The sequence below is a fragment of the Camelus ferus genome, chromosome 33 (genome assembly GCF_009834535.1).
Source record: "Camelus ferus isolate YT-003-E chromosome 33, BCGSAC_Cfer_1.0, whole genome shotgun sequence".
NCBI lineage: Eukaryota > Metazoa > Chordata > Mammalia > Artiodactyla > Camelidae > Camelus > Camelus ferus.
Genome location: NC_045728.1, coordinates 7,089,850 through 7,117,639, shown reverse-complemented (window position 1 = coordinate 7,117,639; position 27,790 = coordinate 7,089,850). Strand labels below are relative to the sequence as shown.

General features: G+C 34.2%; 1 protein-coding gene across 5 annotated transcripts in view; it reads left to right on the top strand.

Annotated features, from left to right (window-relative positions):
- CCDC15 (coiled-coil domain containing 15) overlaps window positions 1–27,790 on the top strand; it is a 47,733-nt gene that overhangs the window by 6,437 nt on the left and 13,506 nt on the right. The window contains exons 4-15 of one of the 5 annotated variants that reach the window (XM_032472735.1): window positions 101–292; window positions 10,360–10,473; window positions 12,741–12,863; window positions 14,423–14,545; window positions 14,825–15,185; window positions 15,414–15,472; window positions 16,049–16,168; window positions 16,405–16,560; window positions 18,001–18,117; window positions 18,980–19,102; window positions 21,786–21,878; window positions 23,184–23,287. In XM_032472735.1, the coding sequence (XP_032328626.1) occupies window positions 101–292; window positions 10,360–10,473; window positions 12,741–12,863; window positions 14,423–14,545; window positions 14,825–15,185; window positions 15,414–15,472; window positions 16,049–16,168; window positions 16,405–16,560; window positions 18,001–18,117; window positions 18,980–19,102; window positions 21,786–21,878; window positions 23,184–23,287 (1,685 nt within the window). Of the gene's footprint in view, window positions 1–100; window positions 293–10,359; window positions 10,474–12,740; window positions 12,864–14,422; window positions 14,546–14,824; window positions 15,473–16,048; window positions 16,169–16,404; window positions 16,561–18,000; window positions 18,118–18,979; window positions 19,103–21,785; window positions 21,879–23,183; window positions 23,288–27,790 lie in introns of all 5 variants that reach the window. The other 4 variants (XM_032472733.1, XM_032472736.1, XM_032472734.1 and 1 more) reach the window with 4 other exon arrangements.

The window sequence follows — 27,790 nt, the reverse complement described above, 5'->3', positions numbered from 1 at the left end:
CAGTTTTAAATCTTTTGGGCTGATTATAGGCATTATTTGATTGCACTGACCTAGAGTGGAGTCTCACTAGAGGAATCTCACTCTTTCTTACTTCGTGTAGGCAGAAAAAGAAGGCTCTATAGCCATGCACTCTTCCAATCCATCACACTTAACTCCTAAAAGAACAAGCGTTTTTCCAAATACTTTGAATGCTGCTGTTGGAAGTGCTGGGTTACCTCCTTCCCAGATGCTTGAGGATGGAATAGAAGATAGAGAGAATCAGAATGAACTATTCCAACAACAAGCCCAGGCTGTAAGTACATATTCATTTTATGTCTTTTTTTTTCCCCAAGGTATATTAAACATACCTAGGCTACAATGTAGAGATTAGGTGGTGTCACATTTGACTTCACTTCTTATCACCTCCTTTTTTTGTTTTTACCTTTGTAAAGTGGGAATAGTGGGATGATGTTTATTTTTATATATATTTTAAATTTATATTTATTGGTAAGACACTTCAGAATCATCTAAAGAAAGGTGCCAGAGAGTTCGAAACTTATTAGAAAGAGCTTTAGGTCAAAGAATATATGCCAATTATACTGAAATTGTATTATGAGTAAGTTACTCTTAGTTTGTAGCATATGGACAAAAATAATTCCTAACCTCTATTGCAAAAAGGTTCAGTACATAATGGGGCTTTCATTCATTATTTTTGTTTCTTTTTCTGTCTTTCAATCCTGTTATCACAATAAATACATCTATAGGTCAAGTAATAATATAATAAATATATTCAGAATTCTTAATGTAACTTTTTAGTGATTCATTTTGTACACTTGATATTTAAAAATTAACCACCATGAGTAGACTCATCCACTCAAATCACTTGACGCCATCCAGTCAGCTCCCCCTTAGTGTACCTAAGCTTTTGTCCAGTTGATCATATTCTTTAACTCTGCTGTGGGAATAATTCTTCATCTTATCACTTTAAATTGTATTCCCAAAACAAAAGTGTGGAAATGATGATTATGTGAAAATAAAAGTTGTATAATTGCTAACATGCTTGGTCATAAGTATGAAGCAAATCTGATTGTGCTTTTAGTATAAGTAGGGAAAGCTTTATAAGCACGTGTTATATTGAAATACTTTAAGAAAAGATTTTTTCTTTGTCCCAAACTATGATTTTTTCCTTGTCGTTGTTTGTAGTGATCATTTTTATGATCATTTTCAATTTACTTTTTTAAGATTATGAACAATTTGTTGAGCAGATATTTATTGAGCCAGGTGCTGCATAAAATACAAAGGATAGAACATTGACTAAGACAGATACAGTCCTTGCTTTCATGGTGCTTGTAGCTATAAATCCCATTGTAGTGAGGATTTTACTTCATCTGTAATACGTACATAGACCACATCAACCCACAGATATTTGTATACTGTGTTTGTTAAACAATGTAGGCGAAATGTGAGATAGGACCCTTTGTGGATTTATATTTTCAAGTAGAGGTACAAAGCTAATAGACCCCCAATCTATTAGATAATATAGTGATATTTACTGTATTTAGTGATAAATTTGTGCCATGGGAGTTAAAATTTTTTGAATTCCAAGTAAATAGTTGGGGAAGAATTCCTGGAAGAGGTGAAATTGAGCTGTTTATTTTGAGTTGATAGACTGAATTGATTTCAAGAGAATTTTGAGATAGAAAGACCAGTTGAAAGTCTAGACTATGTCATGACCTTAGTATATTTGCTCTAAAGTGATAGGACCTTTCTTAATTGATAGTTTATAGAAGAGAGAATAACATAAAATGAGGTTAGGTAGGAGGAAATCAGGTTATGAAAAGCCTTAAATGTTACCAAAATTTAAAAAGTTTTTATACCTTGTTTTTTCTTAAAAGGAGATGAACTACTGAAGAATGTTCAGTGACTTAAAACTACTTTAAGCCTATAAACTTTTCCCCATACAATACCACAACAATAGATGCTGAAGTCTTTAATCTTGCAGTTTCTAGTGCAGTTTCTACCCACTAGATGTCACTAAGAACCAGACAATGAGACGGTGTTCAGGCACTAACTGGTTTATCTAGAACTGGTTGAGTAAATAGTGAATGTGATTCACTTACTGAATGTTAGTGGACTTTTTAATTTTCTTGTATCTTGAAGTGATAGAAACAGAATCTTGGAGCTGAAGGGATTTTACAAGTTAATTTGATATATTGCAATATAATGATTTGACATCTGGAGTATACTTCAAGATAGTAAAAGGGTGAGGTGAAGTAGGGGCTTATAGATAGAACAGTATTATCCAGGAATTGATAATGTTAAAGTTGATTGATGTGTATGTGGGGGTTCATTACAGAATTCTGTCTACTTCCATATGATTGAGATTTCTAATATGTTTGAATTTATTTACATTTTAAATTAAATGTTAAAAATAAAATCTAGTCTAATCTTTCTCTAAGAAATTCTTTTCATAATGTCTCAAATATGTATCTGGCCATCCAGTTTCTGCTATAACTCTTACTATTGAGCAACTCACTACTTTTTAGATTGTTTATTTCATTTTTAAAGGGCTTGAAATTATTAGAAGTGTTTTTTTAATATATTGATTCAAATCTTCCTCCTATAGTTTTAGCCATTGGGCCCAGTTTTGCACTTTCAAGTAATAGAGAATAAATACCATGGTTATCTCTAAGAACACTTCAAGTATTTGATTATAGCTATCATTTTTCTCTGTTTGGATTTCTACATTCTTAATGCCTTCAGCCATTTTTCATAACGTGATTTCCAGATTACAATCTTGGTTGTTTATTTCTGAATGCTATTTAGTTTTTCAGTGCTCTTTTCAATATGACCCTCAAAACTGAACACAATGCTGTGCTCCAAATGTGATTTTGCTAGGACATTTGTTATTCTGCATCTTCACCCGATCTTCTACCTATATAATATTTGATATTACTCACTTGTTCTAGGATCAGATAACATTGGACACCTAAAGTTAGGAACGATAATCAAAGAAACTGGAAGAAATTTCAAGTGTTCCCATAAAATAGAACTATCCACCGACCGCCCCCGCCCCCCCCCACCCCACCCTGCACCACCACTTTTTGTGAGGACTGACATTTATCTCTAAGGATGGGGTTTCTGTGATGTCTCCTGATGACTTCATTTTGGTGGAGAATTGAAGAACAACTGGTCATTATTTCATTCTCACCATATAATGAGTTTTTATTTATCTATAGACTAGGAAGTTTGCCACCATTTTCTTTCAGTATGTTATATCCAAGCCTTTTATTTGTTTCTCACTAAATCTTTTACCATTATGTTTTTTATTTTTATTCTCTCTTTATAATGCAGGTTTTTCAGCTTTTTCAAACTTGGAAATAACAATTTTGTAGTTAAGTGAAGGTTTAAGTAATGTAAAATAACCTACTAAATCTTCTATAATCTATCATTGAAAAAATTAGTGTTTCAGTTAGGCTCTTTTGACTGTAAGAATTCATGCTAGGGGAAAGTTTATTTTAAGAATATTCATGGGGTAATAAAGACTTAATCAGAAATGCACACAAATCCAAACTCCCTTAAGGAATCTGCAGTCCAAGAGTTTTTCTTGATCTGAGGTAGCTCCAATGATCCCAACAGCATGGGATCTTTGATCTTTGCATTATTAATAATTTAATCATTAACTTGATTGACTCAGTTGTTCTCATAGGGTCACCAACCTTCCCTGTTTGCCTGAGTTTGAGGGGTTTCCCAGGACAAGAGACTTTCAGTGCTAAACTGGGACAGGTCCAGGCAAACTGGGAGAACTGGTCACCCTGTGTCTACATGTGTGCTTCTCTCTTCTTTGCTTATTTTTCTACTACTAACTGGTATTCTCATCATCACAGCTCTAGAACTTTGAGACTCCTTTAGCCTCTTTTCTCCAGCTTAGGATCTTTGAGTCCAGTTCCTGTCTCTGACTTTCCTAGTTGATTATGTAAGATAAGGAATCTTTATTAGCCCATTCTGCCTTTTTTGCATAAGGTCTAGGTTACTGACCAGCCTCTAGCTTGGTTTGTCTACTTAATGATAAAAGAAAGCTAATATAGTTGATGTTTGTTGTATTGGTGTTCATGGGCTATACTGAGGGGCTAGTGTGATTGAAATTTTAATTGTATGGTATTTTTATGGCTATAGAAAAGTCTAAAACACTTAAAAATCAATATGTTATCTTTTGCAAATAAACTGTATTGTATGTGGGGAGAATTCAACTTTAGGTAGATTTTTATGGCATTAACCAAGATTTAAAATTGATATTAGGCCTCCATGACAATAAAATAGGTAAAATTCTATAAATGTTAGATCTCATCTATATTCTTTTCCCATGATCTATGTGTTATTACTACATTGTTTCATTTATATAATAACATATAAATTCTATTTTTCTAATCCCTAATTGAATAAATTAAAAAGAACTGAAGAAAATATGAACAATGAGTAGCAAACAATGTTGTTGTAGATATCTGTATTTGTCAAATTTTATTCTATATATTAGCTTGAAGTTTTAAATTTCGTTTTAATATATGATCATTGTTTTGCTTTAGATTTTAAGATTTAAGTCTCAAAATGTGTTTATATAATACATTTTTATTTTATCAGTCAGAACTCCCTTTGCTTATCGATAGTTATATTCGCTAGGTTTTCTATGTAATTATGAGTAAGTTATTTTCATCAGGGAATTTTTAAGTCACTCAGACTTAATCTCTAACTGATGGAGATTCACTGCCAGTCTTTGTTAATAACAACAGCTACAAAAGAATGAAAATTTTGTGTAAGTTTCTAGTGTATAGAAAAGACTTTTGGTCAAATTTTTTGTTTTGGGTAGGTACAACATATACACATACATATATTTAAACTTACACATGTAAATATGTATATACACATACAAAGGCATATATATAGATATATACATTCACATACACTCATAAATATGTGTAGTGATCACCATTATCTTACAATAGGAGAAATATACTTACATGCTTGTTCATTTTACATAATTTGATTTGTAACATCCCCCTATCTTCTGTGTTTTTGTTTAATGCTTATTAACATTAACTTTGGTCTTTGTAATAGTTTCCTGTGACTGCTGTAACAAATTACCCCAAACTTAGTGGCTTAAAATGACAGAAACTTTTTCTCTCACAGTTGTAGATGCCAGAAATCCAAAATCAGTTTCACTTAACCAAGATCAAGGTGTCTGCAGAGATACTCTCCTTCCACAGAGTTTAGGGAGAATTTGTTCCTTGACTTTTCTGGCTAATGTTCTTTGACTATTCCAGCTGGCATTCCTTTGCTTGTGGCCACATCATACCAATCTGTGCCTCTGTCTCCACATCACCTTCTTTGCTGTGTGTCATATCTTCCTCTACCACTCTTATAAAAACACTTGTAATGGCATTATTACCCATCTGGATAATCCAGGATTATCTCCTCATCTCAAGATCTTTAACTTAATCATATATACAAAGGCCCCTTTTCCTTATAAAGTAATATTTACAGGTTTCAGGGATTAAGACCTGATACCTTTGGCCATTATTCAGCCTATTACAGTCCTCATAGTAGGTCATTAAAAAGGCTTTTGGGTTGATTTGATAAAGGGTTATGGTAATGACAGAGAAACAGTTTGAATGTAATGTATAGTCCCAATGCTGGACCAATTGAAATATCCTGTTTGAGGGACTAAAATCAGTCTGTGACTCTAATAGAGGTTTGGACTTGATGGGAAATGACTATAATTTACAGATATAAATAACAAATACTTTATGATTTTTACTAATAGTGAGTTAGAGATAAAAACACACTCTTTCACTACCAGCCCAGTTTCCTTATAGCAAGTCACCTCTGTTTCATCCTTGCTTCTAGAAGTCCTAGCCATAGCAGTCAGGCAAGAAAAAGAAATAAAAGGGATCCAAACTGGAAGAGAAGAGGTAAAATTGTCACTATATGCAGATGACATGTACTATATATGGAAAATCCTAAAGACTCCACACAAAAACTACTAGAGCTGATAAACAAATTCAGCAAGGTAGCAGGATACAAGATTAACATACAGAAATCTATTGTATTTCTTTACAGTAACAATGAAATACCAGAAAAGGAAAGTTTAAAAAAAAAATCTTTTTTAAACTCACATTAAAAAAAAAAAAGCATAGGAATAAACTTGACCAAGAAGGTGAAAGACTTATATGCAGAGAACCTTAAAACATTGATTAAGGAAAGTAAAGATGATTTAAAGAAATTGAAAGATACCCCCTGCTCTTGGATTGGAAGAATTAATATTGTTAAATTGGCCGTACAACCCAAAGCAATCTACAGATTTAATGCAATCCCTATGAAATTACCTAGGACATTTTTCATGAAATAGAATAAATAATCCTAAAATTTATATGGAATCATAAAAGACTCAGACTTGCCACAGCAATACTGAAGAAAAAGAACAAATCTGGAAGAATAACACTCCGAGATTTTGACAATACTACAAAGCTACAGTAATCAAAACAGCATGGTATTGGCACAAAAACAGACATATGGATCATTGGATCAGAATAGAGAGCCCAGAAATAAACCCGTGCACCTATGATCAACTAATCTTTGACAAAGGAGGCAAGAATATGCAATGGAGAAAAGACAGTCTCTTCGACAAATGGTTTTGGGAAAGCTGGACAGCCATATGTAAGTCAGCAAAATTAGAACACTCTCTCATGCTGTATACAAAAGTAAACTCAAAATGGCTTAAAGACTTAAACATAAGACAAGACACCATAAACCTCCTAGAAGAGAATACAGGCAGAACATTCTCTGATATAAATTGTAGCAGTGTTTTCCTAGGGCATTCTACCAAAGCAATAGAAATAAAAGCAAAAATAAACAAATGGGACCTAATCAAACTTACAAGCTTTTGCATAGCAACAGAAACCATAAATAAAATGAAAAGACAGCCTATGGAATAGGGGAAAATATTTGCAAATGATGTGACTGACAAAGGCTCAATTTCTAGGATATACAAACAACTCATACAACTCAATCCAAAAATGGACAGAAGACCTAAACAAACATTTCTCTAGTGCATACATGCAAATGGCCAATAGGCTCATGAAAAAATGCTCAATATCACTAATTATCAAAGAAGTGTAAATCAAAACTACAATGAGGTATCACCTCACACCAGTCAGAATGGCCACCATTAAAAAAACCCACAAACAATAAATGCTGGAGAGGGTGTGGAGAGAAGGGAATCCTCCTACACTGCTGGTGGGAATGTAGTTTGGTGCAGCCACTATGGAAAACAGTATAATGATTCCTTAAAATACTAAAAATAGACTTATGATCCAGCAATCCAACTCCTGAGCATATATCTGGAGGAAACTCTAAAAGATACATGCATCTCAATGTTCATTGCAGTACTAGTTTACAGTAGCCAAGACATGGAAGCAACTTAAATGTCCATTGACAGATGACTAGATAAAGAAGTTGTGGTATATCTATATACAATGGCATACTATGCAGCTATAAAAATAAATAAAATAATGCTATTTGCAGCAACATGGATAGGACCTAGAGCTCGTCATACTAAGTAAACCAGTAGAGAAAGAAAAATACCATATGATATCACTTACATGTGGAATCTAAAAAAAATTACACAAATGATCTTATTTACAAAACAGGCACAGACTCATAGACATAGAAAACAAACTTATAGTTACCAGGGAAAAGGGGTGGGAAGTTTAAGATTTGGAGATACTAACTACTATATATAAAATAGATAAACAACAAGTTTATACTGTACAGCATGGGGAACTTTATTCAATATCTTGTAGTAACCTATAATGAAAAAGAATATGAAAATGAATATGTGTGTATATATATGAGCATACATATATATAAGCAATATATGTATAGTCTAAGTGCATCACTATGCTGTACACCAGAAATTAACACAACATTGTAAACTGAGTTTACTTCAGTTAAAAAATATTTTAAAATACACTCTTATTTTATATCTGTTATAACAGGTATTTTGAATCCTTGGTCACAGTGTGCAGGGCAATAATGTCTATCGTACTTGGCAATGAGTAAAAGCAGGCACGTTCATGGCTCTGTACTTTTTCATAACCTCAACTGCAGATATACTGTCTCTTTTTGCACTGTGATTAACTCTATCTTGACCCCTTTAGCCACCCTGCGCTAACCAAATTTAGAAGCTTTCCTCTTGGTAGAATAAAGAGTAGTGTTTCAAGCTGATTTCTCTGGCTTGAGGTATAGAGCTTCTAAAAGCAAGGACAAAAAAGAGGTGAGATGCTGAAAGGAAACTGGGCTGGTAGCAAGAGAGTGTGTTTTTAATCTCTAGCTCACTATAGTAAAAATCATAAAATGTTTGTTACTTCAATCATAATCATTTCCCTTCAAGGGAGAATTGATATCATTAAACTTCCACTGGGTGGGTTAGAACTGGTCCTGACTCTACTGTAATTTGATTGAGTAGTATAGGGATATGTGTTTCTTCCACATGTAGTACTTAGCCTAAAAAAATGGTACTTTGCTTATTTCTGTATTTTCCTTAAAGGAACATTCTGTACAGATTTGTGAAATGTAAAATAAGCTGTATTTCTGAAAAATGAATTGAAATAGGTGCTTAACTGAAATTGCTAGGTGGAGATAAGAAATGAACCAAAGTTAACATATTTAATATTAACATCTATTATCAGTTGTTACTCAGAGTACTTGAAACATTTCTGTTGAAATGTTTGAATTTGTGTCTTAAATTAACTTAGAAAGCCTTCCTGGAAGAGAGATTTGAGAAAAGGCTAAATAGTTAGAGTCTTCAAATGTTACAAGTGAAGAAGGGAGTCATGTAAATAGGAAAAAAGAGTTTTAGGGGGACTAGGAATAGAGTCTTCTTACAAGGAGTGATGAAAGTCATTAGGTACACAAGGACCACTTGAAGAACTCTATTAAGAAGATGGATACAAGGTAAAGAATGTGTTGGTCAGTAATTTCCAAATTCAAACTTCTAGGTTCTGATATTTTTGTGTACGTACTTAATATAAAGCATACATTATTTTGATCTATTATAAATAAAATCACTATGGCCATTTATGTACAACTGTTTTTATGGAAATATGTCCTCATTTTTCTTAGATAAATACCTAAGAGTAATATGCTGGGTAATATAATAAATGTATGTTTAACTTTTTAAAAATCTGCCAAACTATTTCCAGAGTAGTTACAACATTTTATGTAACCCCAGCCATACATGAGAATTCCAGTCGCTCCATATCTTAACAACTAATATAGTCAGTCTTCTAAATGTTTGCCATTCTAGTGGATATGTAGTGGTATCTCATGGTAGTTTTAACCTAAATTTCCTTCAAGACAAATGCTGTTAAACATATTTTCATTTATTTGAGATTTTATATCTTATTTTGTCAAGTACCTGTTCAAATACATTGCCATGTGAAAAACTGGTTGTTTGCCTTATTGGCCAGGAGACATTCTTTAATTAATCTGTGTATTAGTCCTTTGTCACATATATGTGCTATGAAATTTTTCCTGTGTCTTGCCTTTTCATTGTTATAATGGAATCTTTTGAAGAGCAGAAGTTTTTCTTTTTGATGAAGGTCAGTTTACCAGTTTTATAACAGATCAAAACTGGAAACAACCTAAAAGTTGTAACAATAGCAGAATGGATAAGCAAACTTTGGTATATCCATAGAATAGAATATTGTTTAGCATTTTTTAAAAACTATATGCTGTATACAAAATGGATAAATCTCAAAAAACATTATGCTAAGCAAAGAAGCTGATAGCATGAGTACTTGATCTTTCTTTCATTTATATAGAATTCTATAAAACAAAAATATATGCTACTTTTTTTTGCCTAGTATTATGGGTGATGGGGTATTGATTGCAAAGGGAATATGAGGGAATATTTTGGGGGCTGTAGAAATGTTTTACATCTTGATTGTGATGGTGTTTACTTAAATGTATACATTTGTCAAAGTTCATCAAACTGTACAGTTAAAATTAGTGCATTTTACTTTATGCAAGTTAAACTTCAATAAAGTTATTTTGTTTCTTTTAGAAAAAAGCATACATTATTAAAAATGATTTGAGTAGCAGCACTGAAATCAAATTATGAAATTCAGTCTCTTAGAATAATGAAAATAATGTTGTAAGAACACTTATCAGCAGATCAGAAAGTCTCCTTTGCAAGTAATCCTCTTGTCTTCGGCCTGGCATTTTTTAATAATAGGGGCCTGTTTTCCTGTTGGAACACTTAATGATATTGGTATTAAGGCTTTAGCCTGTTTTTGTTTTCTTTTTTTCCCCTTTCCTTGGCAGCTTAGTCAAACCATGAAACAAGCACGTCACCAGCTGGCATCTTTTAAAACTGTGAATAAAAAAAATGCACCAGTGTTTCCAGATGACAGAAAGAAAAGCTTTCCCACCCAAGAGGTAAATTCAGTTCTAATGAATTATTTCTAAAAATACAGATAAAAATAGAGCTAAAGGTTTGTTTATATCTCAACACTATTTAGAACTGAAAAATAATTGGAAATAATCTTAATTATCTAATAGTAGGAAGTGGTTTAAAAATTATGACATATCCATTTATAGCTATTATCAAAAATATCGTCATTCAAAGAATATCTGAAGACAAGGGAACATGTCTGTGACATAAAAGTTAAGTGAAAAAAGTAGGATATAAAATTAGATATAATATCTCAATTAAAAAAATTCATTCAATAAATATTTACGGAATGTCTACAGTTGCCAGGCATTGTTGTAGAAGCAGGACTTAGCAGTGGTGAAAAGACAAAGATCCTCAAGGAGCATCTCTGCCAGTAGGGAAGCATATAATGAATAAGCAGATAAATACAGAATGTCAAATGATAAGCGCTATGAAGAAAATGAAGCAAAATATAAGGGAGAGAATGCTGTGTGCACAGACAAAAGCCTGGAAAGAAATAGACCAAGAGGTTAATACTGATTATTTCTGGGCAGTGATACTACAGGTGATTTTTATTTTCTTATCTTGGTTTCCTTTACTTTAGAAGTTTTCCATAAGGTATGTATTTTACTTCTTAATCGGGAAGAAATCAGTAGCATTATTTTTTAAAAAGAAAGAAATTCTTTTGTTTCAAAATATAGAATATGGTTAGAGTGAACAATTGGAACTTAAATGTGGAGTTAGACTTAAGGAATATTTAAGCTGTGCTTGAAAATGACATTGTTTTGGTGCCTCCTTATTTCCATGTTCACAAATTTGGATGCTAAACTCATGTATTTTCCTGTGTTTACTTAATTTTCGGCATTAATTTCAAGTCTTGATAGGTAACATCTAGTAAAATGGGACATTAATTAGTCTTTTTTACTCTTTTCTTTTTATCATCAACTATTTCTTGTTTAGTTCTTTCTCAGTTTTGCTTCCTAGTTGGGCGTTTTTTAAAAAAACATTTTACTAGATTTATATATAAGTATATATTTTATTTTTGTATTTTTTACTTAAGTATCTCAATATAACCATCAAAAACGTTTGTCTCATATGTTTGCAGCTTGTAGAATACTAAACTATAATGTCTTCCTCTTCAATGATAATTAAGAAATTTATAGTTAAATGTAAAAAACAAGTGAGCATGGGTGTGTCCACATATAGCATTCCATCTTAGATCCATTCAGTTTGGTTACCTTTTTCTAGGATTGCCTTGTGTGACTCAAGACAGAGTTTCTTTTGTAGCTAAATTCTTGGCTTGGTTTCTTGACAATTTTCATACCTCTGCCATGGATTTTGCGTACTGTAATTTGGGCTATTAGACTGACTTCCCAGTACCGCTGGAAAGGGAGGTGATTGGACACAATCTAATTAAACCAGAAAAGAAAGGGTTATCAGATCCTAGAGACTAATATTTTATGTTGTGCAGATCATATTCAGACCTTTCAATTCATGTTTTTCCTGAAAGAGTACTATTCCTAGGTCTGACTGAAATAGTTATCCAGTAGAAGGCAGGAGGATTAAGTCTGAGATAACATCCTGGTATAAACCAGTTTTATACGTCAAAGGTGCCATTTAAGTGTAATTCATTATGATGATGATGATGAATTCAGACTAGCTGCTTGCTTCCAAAGAATGCATGTGTGTTTTTCAGGTAAAACATCAGAAACAAATCTACTCCATAAAATTGAGAATGATCTAAGAAATTAGTGAAAACTTTATTACTTATGTTAATTATGTAGTCTTTCCTTCAAATTTGAATAGTTTTCTACTGATGCATTTATGTGAAGGAGGAACCTGCTAGTCAGAAAGAGAAAAATCTATAACCCAGTTGAACTCTGGTTTCATTTTCTTTTTAGAATTGCTTTTACTGACATTAGAATCTATCTGGTTGTTATTGTTGTTCCAGATTTGGAGATACACATAGATGATATATTTGCTTGCCCACTGTTAGATTGCCAAGTCAAAATTATAAGCCTTCTGAAATTGTTACTGGCTAGGATAGGGGCAAATTGTCATTTATAAAGTTAACATATTCTCCTACGGGCCCATTTCACTCCATATGTTTGATATGTAGGTGATTTGTGTGCAGAATAGAACTCACTATTCTGTATTAGACTTACATAACCTGCTAAGACTGCTCCAGCTTTCATAAAAACTCAGTTTAGTGTCATGAGCATAGTACTTTCTGTAGACCATTTATATTTGCACTGATTTTTCTTTTTTTCAGGAAGTACCTTGTAGGAAACCAGCATTCATCAAGATAAATATAGGAACAAGTGGAAAATTGCCCTTTGAGGTCCAACAAGATCTTTTAACTCCTGTACATGACCAGAAATTTATGGAAGATCAGGTAGGGAAATATAAAGAGTAGAGGGGAAAAATTGCCTTGTTAGAACTATCCACAGCTAATCAAGGATGGGCTTAAGGATTAAGATTATAATGCCAATAATTGTTTTTTCCTAACAGTTTTATTGAGATACAATTCACATGCCACACAATTCACCCATTTAAATTGTACAATTCAGAGGTTTTCAGTATATTCACAGGGTTGTGCAACCATCACCACAATCTAATTTAGAAGATTTCCTTCACCCTTAAAAGAAACCCTATACTCACTAACTGTCACTCCCCAGTCCCTCCTTGTCCCTACCCCAAGTACTAAGCAACTGCTAATCTACTTTCTGTCTCTGTAGATGTACTTATTCTGGGCATTTCATATAAATGGAATCATATAATATAGAATCTTTTGTGACTGACTTCTTTCACTTTGCATAATGTATTCAAAGTTCACATTGTAGAATGTATCAGTATGTTAGTATAACACACTTGGTATATCCATTCATTAGTTGATGGACGTTGGGTTGTTTCTGCTCCTTGGCTTTTATGAATAATTGTTCTATAAGCAGTTGTGTACATGTTTTTGTGTAGACATTCATTTCTCAAGTAGTGGAATTTCTAGGTCATATGGTAACTCTGTTTAATGTTTTGAGGTACTACCAAGCTATTTTCCATCAGCAGCATATGAGGGCTCCAGTTTCTCCACATCCTCTTCAGTACCTGCTCTTGCCCCTCTTTTTCATCATAGCCATCTTAGTGGGTGTGAAGTGGTATCTCACTGTACTTTTGATTTATATTTTCCAGATGACTAATGATCTTGAGTATCTTTTCATGTGCTTATTGCCCGTTTATATATCTCTCGTGGAGAGAATGTCTGTTCAAAGGTAGTGTCCATTCTTTAATTGGGTTATTTGTCATCTTGTTATCAAGTTATAAGAATTCTTTGTATATTCTGGATTCAAGTTCCTTATTAGGTACATGATTTGCAAATATTTTCTCCCATTCTGTGGGTTGTCATTTTACTTTCTTAGTGCCATCATTTGTAGCCCAAAATTTTAAGTTTTGGTGTAGTTTAATGAATATTTCCTCCTATATGTTCTTCTAAACATTTTATTATTTTAGCTCTTATGTTCAGGTCTAACTATTTGGAGTTAATTTTTGTGTATGGTGTGAACTCTTCGTTCTAACTTAAAATTCTTTTGCACGTGGATATCCACTTGTCCCAACGCCATTTATTGAAAAAAACTATTCTTTCTTATTGGATTGTCTTGGTACCCTTGTTGAAAATCAACTGACTGTAAATATGAGAATTGCTATCTTAACAATATTGTCTTCTGAGATTCATGACCATGCAGGGGAGGTCTTTCTTTGATTTCTTTCAACAGCATTTTGTAGTTTTCAGTGTACAGTCTTGCACTTCTTTTGCGATGTCCTGTTTTTATATTTGACTATAATGACCTACTGAAATTATATTATTAGTGTGCTGAGCCCTAGGATTATATTACAGTCACATTGTTTCTACCTCTAGAGGTACATCTGGATTTTTCTTTCCTATTTTTGTTTGTTCCTTAGGAATCTGACTCTGAGGAATCTCCATCTATTATGATAGATAAGAAAGGGAAAGAGAATTTGTCTTGGGGGGACCAGCAGGATCTCCTTTCTGAAGACAAGGATATAACTTTCAACAGAGTTCAGGTAAAGCAGAGTGAGATAGTATAATAGAATAGTAGTGTAATTAGTGTAATAGAAATTAAACTAATTATGATTTGGACTAGGGATCTGACATTTTTGTACTGGTTTTGGATTGTAGATTTAGGTTCTGTTGGGTTGAACAAAGACTAATTTTGCATTTTATTCTAGTAATTTGTTTGACTACCATATTCTTTTAAGATTATTTTAGGAATCTTGCAAAAAACCTGGAGTGTTGCTGCTACTACCTGGCGTTCTATATTTGATGTTTATGTTCACTTTTAGAAAGTACAATTCAAAAATCCATTATCTGCTATGACAGAAGAGAAAGAGGTAGAGCAGTTACGTCAGGATATTTTGCCAAAAGCCCAGGATTATCTTCCAGAAGCCCAAGGAGATCTGCTGCAATCCCAGGGTGATTTGATAGACATCCAGAGTGTTGAACTGGAAGCCTGGAGTGTCGAGCCAAGACCCAGTACCCAGGATATGGAGCTGGAAGGCCAAGCAGTTAAGCCCAAAGCCCAGGCTGTTAAGGCAAAAACTCGGAGTGTTCTGCTGAAAACCCAGAGTGTTGAACTAGAAGAGGGGAATATTGTTTTGGAAGGCCAAGGTTTTCTACCCCCAAACCAGGCTTTTCTACACACAGGTGAGGATTTTTCACCCAAAGACCAGAATATTTTACTTGAATGTCCAGAACAGGATTTTCTACCCAAAGACCAATGTGCTTTACCCAGAGACCAGCATGTTTTCCCCAAAGACCAGAATATTCTACCCACATATCAGGACCATCATTTTCTAACTGAAGACCAGAATATTCTACCCAAATGTGAGGACCAGGATTTTCTGCCCAAAGACCAGCATGTTCTCTCCACAGACCCAGAATATTCAACCCAAAACAGATGTCAGGACCAGAATTTTCTACCCAGAGATGAGGTAAAATAGAGTGGAAAGAGATATAACAAAAAGAAATAAGTTCCTTAAAGCTTGTAGTGGGATTTACAAGGACTATATTGCAGCTGATTTGGAGATCTATGGTTGGAAAAAAATCGTTTCCTGATTGATTTCTCAGATGTTCAGGGTTCTTATTAAGTGTTAAAGTATTATTAGCAGCATATTACCCCTGTCTGGACAATTTACTTGTTTAAAAAAATCTTCTTCATTAGAAAAAGTATTTCTTGCAACCATCATCTGCTTTGACAGCAGAAAGATGAGAAAAGAGTGGCCCACAAGTGTCCAGCAGTAACTTTTACCCAGATTCCAAGGCCAGTCCTCCACCAGAGATCAGTTAGACCAAAAGGAAGAAGAAAGGGATCAACAGGAAGTAAATTACTAGGGTTGTGGCTGGGCTTGTATGGAATAGCGTATAGTGTTTTGTTTTATTCCATAATATGCTTAGTTACACTATGACCTCAGTTATTTCCTAAATTCTCACTGCAGCCTGAAGTATTATTGATTAACCTGTCTTTCTTAACTGAACAACTGATAATTTTGTATTTTTTTCTTTCTTAGAAAGCAAATTTAAAGCAACCAACATCAATTTTGACAGGTAGGAATGGAAGTGAGGCATTTCCTCTGGATGTCCATCAGGATCTACACAGGCATCAAGATGAGGCCTTCACCAGGGGCAAGGTAGAGCAGAAAAAGGAGTGAGACCATTGGGAACTGAATTGTTTAGAGCTTAGTTTGGAACTTTCAAAGATTGTTCTCAGCTAGACTTCAGAACTGACAAAAAGTATTATTCCATAATGTTTCACATTATCTGGAATTTAAAAAATGACTGTAAGGCTCCCAATAAAGCCTAGAATATTATTGTTTCCGTGTTACTCCCACTGGACAATTTACAGTTTGTGTTTTTTCTCTTTTAGAAGGTGCGCTTCAAGGAGTCGTGTTGTGATATGACAAGTGAGAAAGAGAGAGACCCTTCTCTGGCAGGTTATCAGTATCTGCCTCCTAAACTTCAGGATCAGGCCTTCATCAGAGATGAGATAGAGCAGAATCAAAAAGAGATACAAAGAGATAAAGTAACTGGATTTTGTATATTTTCAACAACTGGACCCTTGTTTATGGAACTGTATCAGTCAAATCAGTTTTGTCGTTCAGAAGGCTGATAAATCACATTTATATTGTTATTGTGAAATCAGACTATTTTAATTTACTAAGATTATGCTACAACTTTTGCTGAAGCTCACATTATTACCACAGGCACACCACTCTTACATGAACAACATAGGAAGAATTAGCAGATCCCAAATTACTTAAAACTTGGAGGCTTTGTCAGACTAGTCTGTACATGGTTTAGGATTAAAAATTAAGATCTATAGAGTTGAGCTGAAGTTATAACATCCTCATTCAAATCAGAATGTATCAGAATAGCCTCACCTGGTAGCATTTCCCTGGAGTTCTCACTGAAGCCTACAGTATTAAGATTAGCCTTGGTTAGATGATTTGTTTTGTTTTTGTGATTCCTTTTGAGCATGTTTCTGAAGCTACTGTCATCTTTTATGAGAGGAGAGGGATGAATTGGCTCTGGAGTATCATCAGTACGTTAAAGCTAAAATGCAGGACAAAGCCTTCCCTAGAGGGCAGGTAGAGCAGAATACAGTGGGAGAGATGAAATTACCTAAGATTTGGGTTGGAGCTTGTCAAGCTTGCTTGTATGTAGGTTACACAGAGTTAAAGCTTCTAGAGCTAGGCTAAGAATATGATATCTTCAGTTATTTCAGAATGGGCCAGATCTAAAGGGTCCAGTGAGAAAACATACCTCTGTCATTTGGACTAAATAAGAGATAGGTTTTATATAATATTGATTGGTTAACAGTAAATCGTTTTTCTTAAACTCAAATCCTTCAGCAAATTTGACCTTAGACATTTAGTCTTACAAATACTGAAGGAATTCTACTCTTGGCCAACTGAAGCAGTACACGAAAACCAGACATCCAGTTTGCAAACCAATTGTGATGAAGGACAAAAGCTGTTTGCCACCTCAAAACTTCTTGAACTTCACTACTTCTGGTGTTTGTGTTGGAGTTATTGGGGACATTGAGTAGGAGTACTTGGGGAAATGGCACAAGTTTGTTTCCTTGCTTTACCTGAGAAGATGCCAGTAACATTATAAAAATATTGCCTGTTGTCTTATCTTCTTCCAAATGTGTTGTTGAATAAAAAATTGCCCCATGGGGAAAAAAAAGTCAGAATAATCTGGGATTTGCTTTAAAATACTCCAGTAAAAAGGTGGGAAAAGAGATAGGTGGAAAAACAAGATATTATATCCTGGGATTCATTATACTGTTTTTTCCCACTTTGATGTATATTTAGAAATTTTTATATTAAAACACACATGCACACCCCTGTTATCCCCGCCTAATATCATTATTTTGGGGTTGTCACTGAAGTCCACAGTATTGTCACTAACCTATCATTTCTGTTTAGACAATTAGTTTTGTATTTTGTTGTTCCTTTAGAACAAGTATAGCAAACAACCCTCATCTTTTGAGAAATGGGAGATTGAAAAAGGAATTGCTTCTGGAGTGCCATCGATATGTTTCACCCAGTGTTCAAGACCTAGCCTCTCCCAGACAGTAAGTAAAGTAAAATATAGTAAGGAGTAAGTAACAGAGACTAAATTGCTTAGGTTTTTGTTCAAGATTGACAGGGCAATGTAGTAACTGCTTCAGGGGTTTAGTGTTAAGGTCAGTAACAACGGGCAAAGATATAATGTCCTTTTGTTCCGTGACCATTCTGCCCTGTTGAAACTTCTTCAGGCCTCTTCACTGGAGCTTTTACTGTTGCCCTGGCATGATGCTACTGCTTGGACAATTGTGGTTTTCACTGTTTATGTTGTCTTTTAGCACAGGAACTATGGGCAGGCCTCACCTAATATGACAGATGAGAAGTGGAGAAAGGAGTTATTTCTGGAGCACCATGAATATGTTTTACATGAAATCCAGAATCCAGGCTCTGCCAGAGAGCAGGTAGAGCAGAGTATAGTAAAGAGTAAGCAGTGAAAGTCAGTTCACTAGAGTTTGATACGGACTCACCAGAGCTACGCTTTTAACCCCAACAATGATAATAGTGTTATCTTTTATTGCCAACTATATTAATATTATTATGAATAACGGCTTAAGTTCATTAAGCATTTACCGTAGCCAAAATGGTTCTAGAACTTTGTATCCATTGTCTTATTTAACTTTCACAATAACCCTGGGATATAGATACTATTATTATCCTTGTTTTGCAGAGAGAGAAACTCAGGATTGCTTTGCAGATACAGTTAAGATCCACAGTAGTGGCACGAAGTATAATGTCTGCTTTTATGCTGTAATGCACCAGACTGTTCTGACTTGTTTAGATTACGTCAGGGGTATCCCTGCAGCCTAAGGTATTTTTACTACCATTATGTCACGGCTCACACAATTTGGTGAATGCTTTTGTTTCTTTTAGAGCTTATATTCCAAACAGCAGCTGTCTTTTGGAAGAGCTGAACAGTGGCAAGATGATTTGCTGCTGGATGGCCATCACCATCGTCCACCCCAGAACCAGAGAGAGGTTTCCATCAGAAGACAGGTAGAGCAGACCATAGAGGATGAGCAGTAGAATTTAGATAGTTTTATTGGTACCTGCTGAGCTGGAACAGTAAGGCTGAGCAAAAAAAAAGATTCTTGTTTTATTTCATAGTGTATAAAACCTATCCTGACCCAAGATTACTTTAGGGCTCTCTCTGAAGCCTAGGGCATTGTCAGGAGCAAATATTGCCTATTTGAAAAATTATATTTTCTTTGTATGGTCCTTTATAAAAGATGTATTTCTGGTGGCCGTTGTCTTTTATGGTGTGAGAAGGGAAGAAATAACTGGTTTCCGAGAGGGAAGGGTTAGGAGGATCTTCCACCCAACGGTCAGAACTAGATCTCCATCACCCGCAAAGGTTCTACACCCGTTAGCAGCCACTCACTCCTTTTTCCCCCTTATCTCCCCCTCCCAGCCCTAGGCAACCACTAGTCTACTTTCTGTCTATAGATTTGCCTATTCTGGACATTTAATATAAATGCGCTCATGGAATATATGGCCTTTTGTCACTGGCTTCTTTCATTTAGCATAATGTTTTCGAAGTTCATTAACCTTGTAGCATGTAGCAGTGCCTCATTCCTATTCATTGGATAATACTTCACTGTATGCATATAGCACATTTTATTTGTTCATTCATCAGTTGATGGGCATCTGGATTGTTTTCACTTCTTGACTGCCATGAATAATGCTGTTTATGAACATTTGTTTACAAGTTTTTCTGTGATATATATTTTCATTTCTTTTGGGTATATACCTAGGAGGGAAATTGCTGAGACGTATAACCATATGCTTAATCTTTTGAGGAACTACCAAACTGGTTTCCAAAGTGGCTGCACTATTTTTCATTCTTACCAGCAGTATTATGAGGGTTGCAATTTCTCCACGTCCTCACCAACACTTGTTATTGTCTGGCTTTTTAATTATAGCTCTCTTAATGGGTGTGAAGTGGTGTCTCATTGTGTATTTGGTTTGTATTTTCTTGATGATTAATGATCATCTTTTTATGTGCTTATTGGCCACATGTATATCTTCTTTGGAAAACTACTAAATCCTCTGCCCAATATGTAATTGGGTTGTCTTTTGATTATTGAGTTATGTGAGTCCTTAATATAGTCTACATACAGGATTCCTATTGGCTTTGTGATCTGCAGATGTTTTCTCCTATCCTGTGGGTTGTCTTTTCACTTTCTCGATGGTGTCCTTTGCAGCACAGAAATTTTTAAGTTTGAAGAAGTCCAAGTTACTTACTTTTTCATAGCTTGTGCTTTTAGTGTCATAGGTAAGAAACCATTGCCTGATCCAAGGTCATGAAGATTTACTCCTGTGTGTTTCTCTAAGAATTTTATATCCCTTGCATTTAGGTCTATGATCTACTTTGCATTAATTTTCAAATATGATGTTAGGTAGGGTGCCAACTTCATTCTTTTTTGCATGTGGATATCCAGTTGTCCTAACATTATTTATTGGAAAGACTCATCTAATCCACTGAATTCTCTTGTCACTCTTGTCAAAAATCAGTTGATTGTAAATATAATGGTTTATTTCTGAACTATCAGTTTGATTCCACTGATCTGTAAGTCTGTCCTTATGACAGTGCCACCCAGTGTTGATTATTGTAGCTTTGTAATGAGTTTTGAAATTGGGAAGAGTGAGTTCTCCAAATTTGTTCTTCTGTTTCAAGATCATCTCAGCTATTTTGGGTCCCTTGCATTTTTGTATGAATTTAAGGATTACCATGTCAACTTCTACTAAGACATCAACTGAAATTTTAATGCAGGTTGCATTGTATCTGTTGATCAATTTGGAGAGTACTGCCATTTTAACAATATTAAGGCTTCTGATCCATGAACAAGAGATGTATTTTTATTCGTTTAGATCTTTTATTTCTTTGAAAAATGTTTTGAAGTTTTCAGAGTATACAATTTACACTTCCTTTGTTAAATTTATTCTTAAGTATTTTTTGATGGTATATTAAATGGATTTTTCTCTTAATTTCATTTTCAGATTGTTCATTGCAAGTGCGTAAAAATACAATTTATTTTTGTATACTGATCTTCTATCTTGCAAATTAGCTGAAAAATAAATTACTTTTAAGCTATAAAGACTAAAATAATTTTAAACTTTTATTTCTATAAGTTAGAGATCATAATTTGAGCTGTATAATGTCCAACTAAATATATACTGTGTCAACAGGCTTTTCTAGTAATTTGGGGGGAAATAAGCTTGAGTTTCCTCGCTGCCATGTCAGTTGATTGCTATAATATTTTCAAACTTTTATTCTGAACTCATACCCATTAAGAATATCTATAAATTGAAAATGATTATAGATTTGAGATATTAAGGGATCTAGCTTTATATCCTGGATTCAGTCCCAAGCACACACTCATGATAGAGTGATTTCAAGTGACCACTTCAGAAGAACTTTCATTCTGAACATTTTGATTTCTTATTAGTTCATCCTGTTTTTGACCTGAATATTTTTAGGGGGTTATTTATTGTTTTTTCACTTGGTTAATTTCTTTCTTTTATTCTTTTAAAAAATTTTATTCTTTTATGTTTGTTTTCTTATCCAGTTGAGCTCAAGATTGCAGGAAAAAAGAATCAATAGATGATATTATCAAAAGCATGCATAGGGCTAACTTTCGGCAGTTTTATCACTTTGTATGACTGGGTTTTCTAACAGGTTGGTGGTGGATATCAATCAGGATTGAATACTGAATACCAAACTCCACTGGCATTTCAGTCTGGAGTAAATCAAGAAGAAGACAAGAAAGAGGTAAGTAGTGATCATTGCTTTTGGACATGAGTATTTCTACTATAATAGTATATGTGAAATTGGAAACAATCTGTTATGTCCTAATACATTAAGAGCTAGTACTACAAATTCCATAGATAAAGGCAAAGAAGTTTACTTGAGTCATTATAATATGTTGAACTTCTTTTCCATGCTTCTAGGATTTAGGGTACACTGATGTGAAATCAGAGATCTGATCCTAGTGAGTTTCTCTGGCTAGTGTATATTTGCCAAAATAGCTTATTTAAAAGAAGAGGTTTTTTTGTTTGTTTTTCTAGAGGTGAGGGGAGCTAATTAAGGTTTATTTATTTATTTATTATACCCAGAACCTCATGCATGCTAAACACACACTCTACCACTGAGCTATACCCTCCCCTGCAAAGGAAGAGTTTTAATTTATGACTTCCTTTTTTTTCTTTTCAATCTAAAGTTAGTTTAAATGAACAGTTTTTAACACTAGCCATGCATCAAAATCAGATGTGAAACTTTTTTCAAAATACAGATGCCTGGGCCCAAACCAGATATAGTGAATCAGTATCTGAAAAGGTAGGTTTGAGACATATGTGCTTTTAAAAAATACTGCTGATGATTGTGATGTATCCTCCATATTGAGAACTACTGTTGGACTTTTAATAACTTTTACCGAAAACACACAAGCTATTTATTCATAGGACAAAAATATGTCTATGAATATACTACTGCCCTTTAGGTAGCTTGTGTCCTTAGAAGAGAATATATAAATTCAAAAGTATGAACAGATTACACACTTACTTTTATTATACTTGTTCCCTTTAAAAGTAGAATGCTCTAATACTCCTGAGTCCTTCCTCCCTCCTCCCCATTGTATTAGGCTAGGTTTAGAGTATGCTTTTGTGGTTTTAAGTTTGAAAAGTTTAAGTGAGTATTTTGTTATAAAATACCTCTCATATTCTTTCTTTGGCTCTGCTTCTATGGTACTATTTAGCAAACAGAGTAAATATAGTATGTATCTTATCATATTAAATATCATCATTTCCTCAGGTGCTGTTGACAATGAACTAAGTGCAGACTGAATTAGTACTTCTTTCTCTGATTTGTCTGTAACATATAATAGCTATATGTTTGAAAATGACAAGCTCTTGCTGTATGTCATATTATCCTGAGTCACCATAAATAGAAGGGAATTAAGAACTTAATTCCATGTGACTTTTGTATCATATATTTTTCGTGTCTGTGGCATGAGTATATTTTTCCTTTCTTGGAAGGTCCTCTGAGAGCAGAATCTTAACAATTTTAACTTTACTTTAGCGTCAAAAGCAGTACCTGAGATACAGACGACTTTTCATGGATATTGAAAGAGAACAAGTGAAAGAACAACATAGGCAAAAAGAACAGAGGAAGAAAATTGAAAAGTAAGTTCTTTGATTCTCATTGTGAGCCTTAAGTTACCAGTTAAGATGATTTTGGGAGCTAAGTTTTAGCAATAATCAGGCAGTAATTTTACCTTCTTTTTTTTTCCCCTTAACGGAGGCACTGGGGACTTGAGCCCAGGACCTCGTGCATGCCAAGCATGTGCTCTACTACTGAGCTATACTCCTCACCTCCTGGTTTTACCTTCTGATCCATAATGGAAACAACTATTTTTGATCTGGGAAGTAGTATTAAAAGATGGTTAAGAGCTATTTTTTTTTAATAGACTTTTATTTTTTGGAATGTAGGTTCATAGCAAAATTAAACAGAAAACACAGAAAGTTCCCATTTACCCTATACCCCTGCTTCCTCCACTGTCAACATCCTGTACCACAGTGGTGCATTTGTTACAACTGATAAACCTATACTGACTTATCATAATCCATATTTTACATTAGAATTCACTCAGTGTTATACATTATTATAGGTATTGACAAATGTATAATGACATATATCCACGTTACATAGTATCACACAGAATAGTTGTTACTGTCAAGCTTATAATTATTTTTTTCATGGATCATGCCTTTGGTGTTGTATCTAATAAGTCACTGTCATACTCAAAGTCACCTAGATTTTCTTTTATGTTATCTTCTAGGAATTTTATAGTTTTGTGTTTTACATTTAGCTTTATGATCAATTTTGAGTTAATTTTTGTAAGGGGTATAAGAGGTCTGTGTCTGAGTTCATTTCTTTTGCATACAGATACTCAATTTTTCCTGCACCATTTGCTGAAAAGACTATCTTTACTTCATTGTATTGCCTTCACTTCTTTGTCAAGATCAGTTAACTATATTTATGAGGGTCTGTTTCTGGTCTGTTTCTCTGTTCTGTGCCATTGACCTATTTTTCTTTTCTTTTGCCAATACCAGACTGTCTTAAAAGGGGAATGATGCCTAAAAGAGACTCACTTTAGCTTTAAGGACACACAAAGCCTGGAAGTGAAGGGATAGAAAAAGATATTGCATGCAAATGCTCAAGAAAAGACAGCAGAAGTGCCTGTCCTTATATCAGACAAAAAAGTGAAAGTATAAATTGCAAATGAAAGCTGTGGAGAGTTATACACTAAGAGGATGGTATAACCAACTGTCGAATAAGCCTTACCCAAATTGCAGAGCAGCCTTGATTCTGCCAAGTGCCTTGACTGGATTGGATTAAGGTGATAAATTCTGTACTCTCTGCCTAGCAGAGAAAAGGGTGAACTCTTTCTGGTCATAGAATACATCATTTGGAGCCTCTAAATATTTTTAAAACAATATTCATCATTTAATCAAAATTTTTTAGGCGTGCCAAGAGATAGGACCAAATAACCAAAAGCTAAGAGAATGAAGAGGCAACAGAGGCAGACTCACAGATGACACAGATATTTTAGTGTTATCAGACGGACTTCAAAACAATTGATTAATACATTCAAGTAAACAGAGGAAAAGATGGAGAAAATATAGATAATTTCACTAGAGAACTGGAATCTTTAAAATAGAATAAAATAGAAAGTCTAAAATTTAAAAAAAAATCTTAAAATAGGCACTCTGTATACAATGAGATACCACTTTATACTTACTACAATAACTTTAAAACAAAAAGACTTAACAGCACCAGATAGTGCAAGGATGTAGATTAACTGTAACTCATAAATTGGTAGTGGAAGTAGAAAAGAGCACAACTACTTTAGAAAACTACTTAATACTTTTATGTAGTTAAATATATACCTACCTTATGACCTAGTCATTTTACTGCTAGATATTTCCTCAAGAAAAATGAAAATATTCATAAAAACACTGAACAGTGACAGAATGTATTTTCAAGCGTCCATGGCACATTTACCATAGTTGATCATATCCTATTTTCCAGAGTATGTTCTCTGATGATAGTGATATTAAGCTAGAAATTCATAAGCAGTACATTTTTAAAGAATTCTGGGTCAAAGATAAAATTACAGTAGAAATTAGGAAATAGTTTGAAGAAAATAAGAATGAAGATAAAACATGAAAACTTACCATATGCAGCTAAAGCAGTGCTTAGAGGGAATGTCAGAGCCTTAATTGCAATTATTTTAATTAATTAATTACAATGAAATAAAAAACAAATGTACCATGGAGAAAATCAACAAAGCCAAAAACTGTTTCTTTGAAAACTTAGTTTTGTCAGGGACATATCACTTTTATTAATCAGTAAAAAGAAAAGAGAAGACACCATTTACCAGTATTAGGAATGAAAAAGGAGCCATTACTACAGAGCCTAGAAACAGTAAATATTAGTAAGAAAACATTATGAACAACTTTACACTAAAAAATTTGATCATTTTGATGAAATAAATAAACTTCTTTAAAAATAAGAAACTGAAGGTAGATGCAGAAAGAAATAGAAATCTGAGTAATCCCATGTTACTTAAAAGAATTAAATCACTTATTAAAAATTTTGCAAAAAAGAAAAATTTAGGCACAGGTCCAGGCTCAGAGGTCTTCATTAGGGGAACCCTAAATATTTAAGGGGAAAAATAACAGCAAGTTTTACGTAAACTATTCTAGAGAATGAAAAACAGGGAATACTTCCCAAAGAATTCTAGAGGCTGACATAACCTTGATACCAGCCTGACAAGGACATTATAAAAAACCAACGTTTACAGACTAATTTCTCTCATGAACATAAATGTAAAAGTTCCAAGTAAAATAAAAAGATCCAGTGGACTTTGATGGGTATTGCTGCCAGCCCCTGTCCTCAGGGCTTCTGCCCAGCCTCTGCTTCCTTCCCCAGGGCAGCTTCTTGAACACCCCTGAATTTCTCCCGAGCCATGGACCCATTGGAAACAATTTTCTTTGCCAAAACAATGGTGGTGAAAAAATGACTAAATTAAACATTTCAAGATGTTTAAGAATTGTCTCGGTGGAAATAAATAATTTTTTCTATTCTTTCTGCATGTCAGTGTTTTGTTTTATTTTTTTAATCATTAGTATATTTGATTTTGGGAGCCTAAGCGATATCTGTATTGTAAGGGGCCCCTTGCTGCTGAATATCCTGTTTGTTTTGCTATAAAGAGTACAGAGACTTTCAACATTTTTGTGTGGCAATCCTCTGGTGAAAGTGGTTTTATTTTCACAGTTTTCCCCTTTGAGATGTGTTACAATACTGTAGTCCTAAAAGCAATTTGACAAAAACTGCTGCAAATAAAAAGTGTGTGTGTATGTATGTTTTGGACTGGAGTAGAAGAGGCTTAGAAAAAATCCTCATGAAGTTGTCTAGGGTAGCCTTTAGGCAGGATTCTGTTTAAATATTTCAAGGATCTTTTCTGTTCTTAATATTCCTTAAAATTGTAATTATATAATTTCCCTGGATAACAGTTTCAGAATCTAAGGTCATTGGCTCTCAGGAAGTTCATTCATGTATCTAGACCAGATTTGTCTTACTATAACCTAGTCATTTAGCTATAATTATGATCTGATCTACATCAAAAAATCTCATTTCTGTAGTGCCCATATATAAGCATTTTACAGACTCAATCAGGCAAAAGACAGAATGGAAATTTAGTTCAGTTCATTTAACTGAAGCCAAACATCCCTGCTGTGGGTATTTTATGTCTGCTCTAAATCTTCTTGTGACATGCCTACCACATGGCATAGTCAGTGGGGAATTCTTCTTAGCTATACTGGTGACCTTCTTTGAAAGTTTTTCTGCTTATGGCTTTTGTTTTATTGCCATTTTCTCACTGGATAATCTTTTTCTTGTTGGATTTATACTCTTGACCCCAGAGAATAATAGGCAGGTCTCTGTCTTACAGATGGTATCAAAACATTGAATCTGTTGCCGTTGATAGTTTGCAAATTAGAAATTATTTTTTGCTTTTTCCTTGTTGAAGAAACTAACTCATGTATGCCTTCTTTGCTTGGGGATTATATGCTTTACTTCACCCAGTTGTTACAAAAATCAAATGGCATATTTTCATTCATTCATTTGGCGGCTATTGAGCATCTGTTAATTGGTAGACATGAGGCTAGACTTAGAGGGTGTGAAAAATGGAAGACACGATCCCACCCTTCAAGGATCTTACTAGATAAATTCCAGTGACTATGAGGAGGCAGCAGATAAATGAGTAGGTAAGTATAATACCATACATTAAGTATTATAAGACAGTATCACAGATGGTTAAGAATATGGGGAGATATATTTTTAAGCAATGGGACCAGGGAGGCAGTGAGGAGGAGGCAGTTTTAAGAGCATCAGAGTAGAGATAGAATTGGTAAGATTTTGTCAGAGGAAAATTCAAGGATAAGTCCCAGGTTAATGACTTAGGCCACCAGGTAAATGGGGACTATAAAACAGATTTGCCAAGAAGGAGGTAGAGGTGGAGAGACTAAATTTAGTTTAGGGCATATTGGGTTTGAAGTGCTTAAAGGAAATCCAAGTAGAGGGTCGAAGGGATGATTTCTTTTACCTCCTTGAGAAGTTAT